This window comes from Mixophyes fleayi, chromosome 1 (assembly GCF_038048845.1).
Source record: "Mixophyes fleayi isolate aMixFle1 chromosome 1, aMixFle1.hap1, whole genome shotgun sequence".
NCBI classification, from domain to species: domain Eukaryota; kingdom Metazoa; phylum Chordata; class Amphibia; order Anura; family Limnodynastidae; genus Mixophyes; species Mixophyes fleayi.
The window spans coordinates 211,665,757-211,675,742 of NC_134402.1; the positions used below are offsets into that span (position 1 = coordinate 211,665,757).

A 9,986-nucleotide genomic window follows, 5' to 3' on the forward strand; every position below is an offset into this window, starting at 1 on the left:
TATATATGTGCAAGCATATGGAATATGACTGAATCAATTAAGTCCTCCTAAGCTTTGAGGTGCCTGGCATCCCTTCTATATTTCCAACACTGGGAGGCAAGTACATGGGCAAATTTGGAAGTGTGTAGGCAATCACGATCTTCTGTCCAACAATTCTGCAGGTAGCTCCTCCAACAGCGACATCTTTGTGGGCATGTATATTTAAATCTACAGTGTTCTATCCTACGTGCTCTGTTGTGTAAAAGTACAATGTAAGGTCATGGATGTACAGTGATGTTCACATAATGAATCAATACCAAACGTTCTTTACCTGCTCTGTATGTCTTCTATTTGTCCCTCTATGCAAGTGTATACAACATAATTGTAAACACATATACAAATATATATTTTCAATAAAATCTCAATACTGTCCAGGTTTGCTACTTTCCCTGTCTGCTCTGTTCTCCTGTGGATCACATGACTCACCTTCAGGGCGGGTCATTCAAACCTGCTCTATTTAAACTCAGCACTGACACCTGCTCATTATCAGTGCAACTTGTTTGCTAGCCTGACTCCTGTGTATTCCTGAACTCTCCTGTTGGATTCCCTGTGGGTGAACCTGCTTCATCAACCAAGTGCTGGTAGCACTATCTTTGGGACTCTCCTGTTTGCAAGTATCTTTACGCATCATTTTACTAGACTTTGTTTATTATGCCAAGTGTGTAGATTCTCATCATTGTGATATACTAAACTGACATCTCACCTATAGTACTGTACAAGAACTATTTGATACCTTCTGGGCTGTTCCGCTGATACTGCTATTTCTACACACTGCGGTGATCAGACTCTTACCTTGCATATATGTTCTAGTGCTAATCTCTACTAATTACCGGACCCCTGTGGTATCCTGAACATCGATACCCACCAACTCTACTGTGTACAGAACTTTGCTGGTCTCTATCCTTGTCATGTCTTGTCTCAGTTAATCACCATCCATGCTGCATACTGACTGCTGCCAAGTGCAAAACCATTGCCACGCCCTGCCGTAACTACTTACATATTCGGGCATGCATAGAATACTGCTGTCATCTCCAGTACTGTGTCTTGTCGTGGCACCCACTCCTGCTGTGTATTCATCAGTGCTGCGCTCTGGCGTGGCTAAGTCTATTCAGTGCTGGTACAGAAGTCTGTTGCCAATTGTCATCTCACTGTGTCCTGTTGTGACAATCTACCAACTCTTGTTATACAAAACCCTGCTAGTAGTCAGCCATGGACTCCTTCTGTGCTCAGAGGATGCAATACATATTCTATGTGTTTCATTGATACATGCATCTATGTCTCATATATATATATATATATATATATATATATATATAAATCCTTGTGATTTGTAGTACTGCCGTGTTTAATGCTTAACCATTTCTTGTAATGTTATATATGACAATCTGCTTATCGCTAACATCTCATTACTATTTGCTGTATTTTTTATCATGTGTTGATATGTACTAATGCTCATATTCATTGAAGTAATTATTAAGCAGACCCATTGCCTTGTGTTCTTATTCTCTAAGCATCGTATGATCCTGACTCCGCTAAGTCACGCGCCCAGGCCTTCGTGGGAACCGCCCACTAGGCCTGATATTATTCCAGTCCATAACAGTTTTATCAATCTGTGAGTAGTTACTATGCGTGTATATATATATATATATATATCTATCTATCTATATCACACACAGATAAAAATATTTGTCCACACTGTGGGATTCAACTCACTCAGGAAGTCCAGAATATATCCAAAATAAGACTTTATTATGATATCACAAGACATTCACAAGATACAGGGTAATGGTAGCATGTATCCTTCAGCAGCCTCTTGCAGTCAGCACTCCAAAGCAATAATCTCAGTTTCTTTCAGTCTTATTCTCCTGCAATATTACCACTACCGATTAGCAAAACCATTACTGGCTCACACAGACCCTGTCCTGGTAGTGTTTCCTCCAGCTGCACCACAATGCCTGGCCCACAGTCCTTTTTGCTTATGTCTTGTACACCAGGATCCTCCAAACTAAAATAGCTCCCTTGGCATTCTCCTCTCCCTATATTCTTCGCTGTATGCGCAGGAAGTAGGGTCAAAAATCTTAAACCTCCCCCTTACAGCGGGGGTCTCTCAGTGGACACTTTAGCTGCTAGACATACTGTCCATGTTACCTTGATTATACAATGGAATGGCTTGACTCAATTAGCTATGTGAAGATACCGGGTTTAACATAACCTTCTACGCCGCACAGCTGGCCTACCCAGTACCTATCCAAGGTTCAAAATCACCCAGGCAAACATCCAAAATAATACAAATAAGTTTATTTAACAAAATGGTAGCACAAAACAGCAATAAAAACATGTTTAAATAATCACTTGCAACAAATAACACTACAGTCTGGCACAGACAACATACAGGGTATAATTAAAACACCTCACCAATATCCTTTTCACTCTCAGGGACTGTTGTCTACCAATCCAAGCTTATCCCCCTCTCTCCTTTAAGGCTACCAGCAAAGGTAGCGGCCTTGAGTCACTGTCACTCCGATTTCGGCAAACACACAGCTTACCAAGACCTGGAGAGATAGATCAGGGAAACGGCAGTACTCCAGGGACCGATTGTAACGTTCCTATCAAGGGCAGAGAATTATATCTCAACGCCAGCATGACCTCAGCCATCACTTTTTATTGAATGCCAATTTGCTGTCCTCTAGAGCTCTTTTAAGCCCCAAAATGACATAATCAGCAATTTCAAGACCTGCCTGATAGGTCCTTTTCTGTGTTTACCTTTTCACAGGTAAACAAACAGCCAAAGGTATAGCAGACGAGTCACTTCTCATTTAATTAGGCACAGGTATTGTTCTATGGCTATACAGCAGAGTTTATTAAAACAGGAGAGATCACAATCCAGACACATTTAAATACACAATGCAGTCCTCTGTAATTAAACATCCAGCTCACATCTAGACAAAGACAAGAGACCGCCTGGTGTGCTGTACATTCATACAGGACTGGTGGACAATAACCCTTTTGCATAGACTGAAACAATGGACTAGTCTGCAAGATAACGATACATGCTGGCAGACCTTTTACTACTTTCAAAATAGAACACACACAAGTCTAAATATGACTGACAAAGATGGGGAACCAGAGCGCTAGAAAAAGTATATGTTTTTATAGTACGCAGTTGACAGGTTGAGGTGATATTAATTCCTCGTTTCCCCACAAGCTATTTTGGCTGGATACACTAAACATAGGGTAATGACACTTAACGCTTACATGAAACAAGACATTTGACACATTGTATCTGCCACATTACACAAGTCTGTGATAAATTTTGACACAATAACATTTATATTGATACATGTTAAAACATTTCCCAATGCTATTTCAGCCAGTATATTACTGTGGAGGCACATTGTATATCAACTAGTTCTAACCTAATTACCTTCAGATTACCCGTTGACCTAGCTAATTAACTGCCAGCTAGTTAACTCAGACATTGTTCCGATTACAAACCAAATCTATGCTACACCTCATAAGAATGGCCATTTGAGACAAATGGTAATTACCTTAGCGAACACAAGCAAAATTACTTCTGCTGTCCTGTTTTCACACAGTATAGCAATATTCTTTATATTTCTATTACATACAATATTGCAGGTAATAGCAAGGGCAAAATGTATCTAACAACATGAAATAATACACTGATGCTCTGGTGTATAATACTTAGACTGGGCTAAGGATTAAAAAGTACATTAAACCGTGAGAAACGGGTGATGAATACAAAGTTCTCAGTCCAGTAGCACCGTTTCCTCACAGACCCGTTGCCAGAGGTGTATAAATTCAAGCACCTAGTTATGCAGTCTCCATTTGCAAACATTTGTGATACAAAATGGGTCGTTCTGAAGAGCTCAGTGACCTTAAGCGTGGTACTGTGATAGAATGTCACCCTTTGCAATTAGACGGTTCATGAAATTTCATCCCTCCTGGATATTTTATGGTCAACAGTAAGACAACAGCAACTTAGCCATGAAGTGGAAGACCACGTAAAATCACAGAGCGAGGTCAACGACTACTAAGGTGCATGGTGCGTAAAAGTCCTCAACCCACTGTTGATCCATAGATGAAGAGTTCCGAACCTCCACTGGCATTAGTGGAAGCACAAAAACTGTGCAGTGGGAGCTTAAAGGATATGGGTTTCCATGGCTGAGCAGTTGCATGCAAGCCTCACATCACCAAGACCAATGCCAAGTGTCGGATGGAGTGATGTAAAGCACACTGACACTGATCTGCGGAGCAGTGGAAAAGTGTTCTGTGGAGTGACGAATCAAGCTTCTCTGGCAGTCAGATGGCGAGTCTGGGTTTGGCAGATACCAGGAAAACTTTACCTGTCTAGCTGCATTATGCCAACTGTGAAGTTTGGTGGAGGAGAAATAATGGTATGGTGCTGTTTTTCATGGGTTTGGGCTAGGCACCTTATCTCCAGTGAAGGGCAATCTTAATGCTTCAGCATAACAAGTCATTTTAGACAATGCTATGCTTCCAACTTTGTGGCAAACAGTTTGTGGAAGGCCCTTTTCTATTCCAACATGACTCTGCCCAAGTGTACAAAGCAAGGATTACAAAGACATGGTTTGAAGAGTTCGGTGTGGAAGAACTTGACTGGCTTGAACAGAGCTCTGACCTCAACCCCATCTAACACATTTTTGATGAACTGGAACGCAGATTGCAAGCCATACATTCTCACCCAACAACAGTGTCTGACCTCATAAATGCTCTACAGAACGAATGGGCACAAATTCCCACAGAAAAACTCCAACAGCTTGTGGAAAGCTTTCAAAGAAGAGTTAAAGCTGTTATCGCTGCAAAAAGGAGACTAACTCCACTCACTATTATATCCAAGCTCTGGTTACAATTACAAAAAAGTATCATCATGTACATTGATTATACATATTTATTAGTAGTAATACTTGTAATTAACTTGTAGTCACTCAGAATATCTCCATGCTGTTGATTCTTTTCCGCTTTCCCTATACTTCCTGGTCTGAACTATACAAATCATTCCAGAGTAAACGTGTGCAGAAGTTCTAGGTTCCCCCCCCACCTTCAAAAAAAGATTAGGTTGGGGATTCTGATCACTCCAGCTACTATACTACATTTAATTAAGAGAATGAAAGATTTTAATCATACTTAAGGACAACTACTGTGATCGACAATATATAGAAAGACTGCTGGTAAGTATTTTTCTGTTTTATAAAGATTATAGAACTATGCATATATATTTACTTGTTTCCTCCTCTTTATTCTAGGTTGTTTTTTTTTTTGTTTTTTTAACACACACTATACTGGGTTACAACTTGTGGCTCTCTAGTTGTTATGAAACTAGAACTTCCAATATGAATTTGTTATTATTTGTGGCTGTAGAGCCACGTTATCAAAACCTACCCAGCCCCCAGTGTCAGGGCTGTAACTAGAGCTGCACGAGAAGGACAACTGCCCAGGACACAATACTGAAGAGGGGCACAGTCTATGAATATTTTAGGTTCATTTGGTTAAACTTGAAGGTTGGGGGTTTTCCTTATTGTTCCAGAAGCTATCATTTTTAGTTACAGCTCTGCCAAGTGGCACTGCTGATAGGTAGAAACCAGGAAGTCGCCTTTGCCAGAACCTAATGGTGTGCATAGAGCCTCCAATACTAGGCAAGTATACTACTTTATCACCCACTATGCCCCCTTTCCTAGTGCCTTCAAGGTCAGGCATGGCATGAGTGAGGTTTAACATTACCCCAGCCAACACCACCATTATTGTACTATATTTAGCTGGGAATGTGTCCTATACAATTCAATTGGTAAAATAGTTTTATCAACAAATCTTATATGACATATCTACCAACTGTCACAATGTAGGTGGTACAGTCCCAATTGGAGAGCTCTGTCCCACCATCCCATCAAGTGGAAATTTAGGGAGGTATTGTCAGTTCACAGAGCAGAAATAAAGGTGTGCCATGTACAGCAATGAACATTTTGGAGGGAAGACAGGCAGCCTAGCACTTCAAAAGCATTAGGCATGCCCCCTGGGTATAGCCACAATGCCATCTTGACATAGTCACCTATGCAAATATTGTGAGGTAAAATATGTCATGAACACTTTCCTCTGCATAGCCAGGAGTCAAACATAACAGTGGCTTAGTGGTTAGCATTTCTGCCTGACAGCACTGGGGTCATGAGTTTGCCTTACCTGTGTTAAGTTTGTATTTTCTCCTAGTGTTTACTCCACGTGCTCCAGTTTCCTCCCACACTCCAAAAACACGCTGGTAGGTTAATTGGCTGCTATCAAATTGACCACAATCTCTGTCAGTGTGTGTATGTCAGTAAATTTAGACTGTAAGCTTCCAATACAGCAGGAACCGATTTGAGTTCTCTGTACAGCGTTGTAAAATTAGTGGTGCTGTATAAATCAGGGCTGCGTTATAACGGAAGGGGTACAAACAAAGATCACTGTACAACACTCAAAATCATCATTACATGGCCATCTTGTGGCCAAGGTGAATGGTGCGCTTGATTATCCATCTTCCTGATAATTCGTTTACTGCATCCCTTCATTACAAACAATTGTAACCGTTTCAAAATATTCATTATAAATCTTGTAATCCTAAAATGCAGTCTCATAAATTATTCTAACACCATGGAGACCGGTTCATACATAGTATATAGTCGTCCATAGTGTTGGTATACTCTCTTGTAACTTAGTTTGCCAAAACGTATGCTACACGCTCTTACCTCCGGTAAACCACATCGCCCTTTATCAGAATAAGAAGATAACCCAGCTGCATAATTAACAGACATCTCACAGGATGATCTTTAAACAATAAATGCGTTTTAACTGTGCGCCGCACACATGTGACGTAAAAGGAAACACGGCCATATTGCTGCACCCAGAAGGTTAGGTGAGCGCACGAACAGCCATTTTCTCGACGTTATGGCGTTAAATAAATAAAAAAAAACAAAAAAAAAAAAACCCTCCGTTTATTAGTTACTTTAGCTGTCATAGTTTGCTTCTCCTTGCCATGGTTAAACAGCGCATTATAATTTCTGGCTGTAATTTCAGTGACGTTTCAAATAAAGAGATATGCTACTGTTTTGTGCCAGTAGTAATTAGAATGGAGTAAGTTGCATGTGGTCATACCTACAGTACGTAATCCGGTCTATACTCAGTACAGTAGCCTAGAATGTATTGATTTAAGAGTGTCAAATAAATGATTGATACCTAAAAGATTTCAGGGCCGCATAGATGGTCCTCTAACATTCAGAACATCACCCTCAATCTCGGTAATGAGTTAAAAAATTATTTTAATCAAAGTAAATCTATATAATAACATTAGAAATAATTTTAATGTAACACGTGGTACATGTTATAAAAAAAAAAAAGTTAATTTGACAATTTAATGTTACTTGTGGGACCAGATTTTTCACCAAGTTTGTAAAGTCAGGCTGGAACAGTAAAAATAACATTTTGCAGAGAGATTTCTATCTGTCAACCAGACGCATTTGTTTTTAATGCACCACATGATAGAGAATGCCTGCTCACACGTGTAAGTGGGAACAAAAATAGACACAAACAACTTTGCAGTAGTTTGGTACATAATGGCGTACATCATACTTGCCAACTCTCCCGGAATGTCTGGGAGACTCCCGAAATTCGGGTCGTTCTCATTGACTCCCGGGAGAGCTGACAAAACTCCCGCATCCTGTAATTGCGGGGCTAAAATGACACGATTGGCCGCGCCCGCCCCCTCCCACCCTCTGGATACACCCCTCTTCCGGATACGACTTGCCAAATGTTGGCAAGTATGGCGTACATCTAAAAATTCCTTACCTTACTTTAATGAAGTAAGCAGGAATCCTGTAGGTCTCTTCCAAGACTGCATGTTTCTGCTATATGCAATGTATATATCCCTGCAAGTGTCTCCTATATCCAATGTGCTACTGGTACTGCCTGCCCACCTTACATTATGCTGAGAAGCAGAGGGGGAGGGGAGAAAGTTGGCTGCTCTAGGCAAATAAGGTAAAGTTCTGTCTTATTCTCTGCACCTGGGCTGGTACCCCCTCACCTCTTCTGATAGATCAGGGTTGCTGTGGATGGATCTCCCCTGGACTATCACACTGGCCAGAGCTGCTGGGTAGCGGGCAGAGCGGTGGTACTGGAAAGCTATGTCCAAACCTCAGAACAGCATGAAACTGATTAGATTTGGGTCTAATCTTTAGGTCACAGGAAATTCAGCAGGGAATAAGTTATCAAAGCAAGATCTTGAAGGAAGTGCTGTTTATTAGCTCAAGTTCCCTGATAAGACAGTTCACACTGGTTTAAGGTACCAGTGATCAAAAAGTTAGATGGAACAATAATGATCCTATAGATTGTAAGCTTGCGAGCAGCTTACATCCGTTACCTCTCTGTCTGTATGTATTACCCAGTATTGTCTTATTAATGTTTGTTTCCAATTGTAAAGCGCTACAGAATTTGCTGACGCTATATAAATAAATGAAGATGATGATGATACATTTCAGTACAAACCAGTGCTGCTTTGTCACACACCCCTCTCCGGATATCTCCACCTGAGCCTCAGCACACATACTCTCACCTTCATTCTCCTCATTGTGCAGGCTGTCAGCAGCAGTCTGCACTTGTGCTATGCTTCACCTGTTTTATCTCGCCTACCTAGCCATTGGTCAGTACTCCTTTTATAAGGCTCCTCCCCTCACCTTTTCACTGCTGGTTCTTCGAGTCTTCATCTGGGCTGAAACAGCTTCCTTCTCTCCGTTGTATCTACCCCCGCTATCTACTCTGCATGCACCGCTGACCTCTGCTGATCCATTCCACATCCATGTGATAGCTGTGGTTCATCGTCTGCTGCATAACCTGGATACCGCTGATCTCTGCCTACCTGTTCCACTCGTTAGTGGTAATCGCTGTGATCATCGCCCGCTATCTATTCTACATGCACTCTGGCCTCCACTGATCCGTTCCACATCCATGTGGTAATAGCCGTGGTTCATCGTCTGCTGCATACTCTGCACTCTATTGATCTCTGCCTACATGTTCCACTCCTTAGTGGTAATCACAGTGATCATCGTCTGCTATCTACACTACATGTACCGTTGACCTCGCAGATCCGTCCACCCTCAAAGTGGTGATAGCTGTGGTTCATGGTCTGTTGTATATACTGTATATATTTCTGATCTCTGCCCAGCAACCTCATCGTGGATTACCCTGTTTGGGCACATCATCTCCTCATCTCTGGTGTTCTACTAAGGACTCACGTAGCTGCCCTTCACTGGGTTTACTCCTAAGTGTCAAGTTGCCTTTCAAAGCCATCTCTCTGTTCTGTCTCACTGGAGGGCCTCGACCTGCAGGGTGGAAGCTGCCAAAGGCCAAATCTCATTGCAGGGATCCCTGGTGAATACCTTCCACTCTGTTAGACTCCGCGCCTCTGGGGGAGTCTTACAAATACCAGCTGAGACAGCAGGATCTCACTCTTCCTTTGTGTGCAAACCTGACATGTTTTGGACAGAGCCTAGTAGGGGGTAAGAACTCTTTGCTGGCCCCAAGAAGTCTGAGTTATTTTTAGTATCAGGATGCAATACGTTTCCCCAAACATGCAATTAAATGGAATTTATACTTAACAAAATTTTCACTTATCTGTGATATTCTATAACCAGTGGTGGATTTACACTAAAAAGGACATGTTGGTTACTCACATGAATAGACTTAATTAACCTTCATGAGGAGTTCCTCTCGAAGCTACACAACAGACTTGGTATATGTCTTTGTCACGGGCACTAGGAGTCTTTACCCAGGGATCACCAGGTGATGGACTTACCAGAGCAATATAGGTGGTAATATGGTACTCTGGCAGCGGGGTGATCACGGAACAGGAGACAGCAGATGGTAGAGAATGCTCGAGGAAAGTC

General features: G+C 41.6%; 1 protein-coding gene across 5 annotated transcripts in view; it reads right to left on the minus strand.

The window, feature by feature from the left end:
• The window catches only part of SIRT6 (sirtuin 6), a 29,569-nt gene extending 22,644 nt beyond the window's left edge, over positions 1-6,925 (minus strand). For 2 of the 5 annotated variants that reach the window (XM_075204862.1, XM_075204859.1), the window contains exon 1: positions 6,798-6,925. In XM_075204862.1, coding sequence (XP_075060963.1) covers positions 6,798-6,863 — 66 coding nt within the window. In that variant the 5' untranslated portion in view covers positions 6,864-6,925. Of the gene's footprint in view, positions 1-2,454; positions 2,592-6,255; positions 6,486-6,797 lie in introns of those variants that run through there. The other 3 variants (XM_075204861.1, XM_075204858.1, XM_075204860.1) reach the window with 3 other exon arrangements.
• Positions 6,926-9,986: the final 3,061 nt, after the last annotated feature.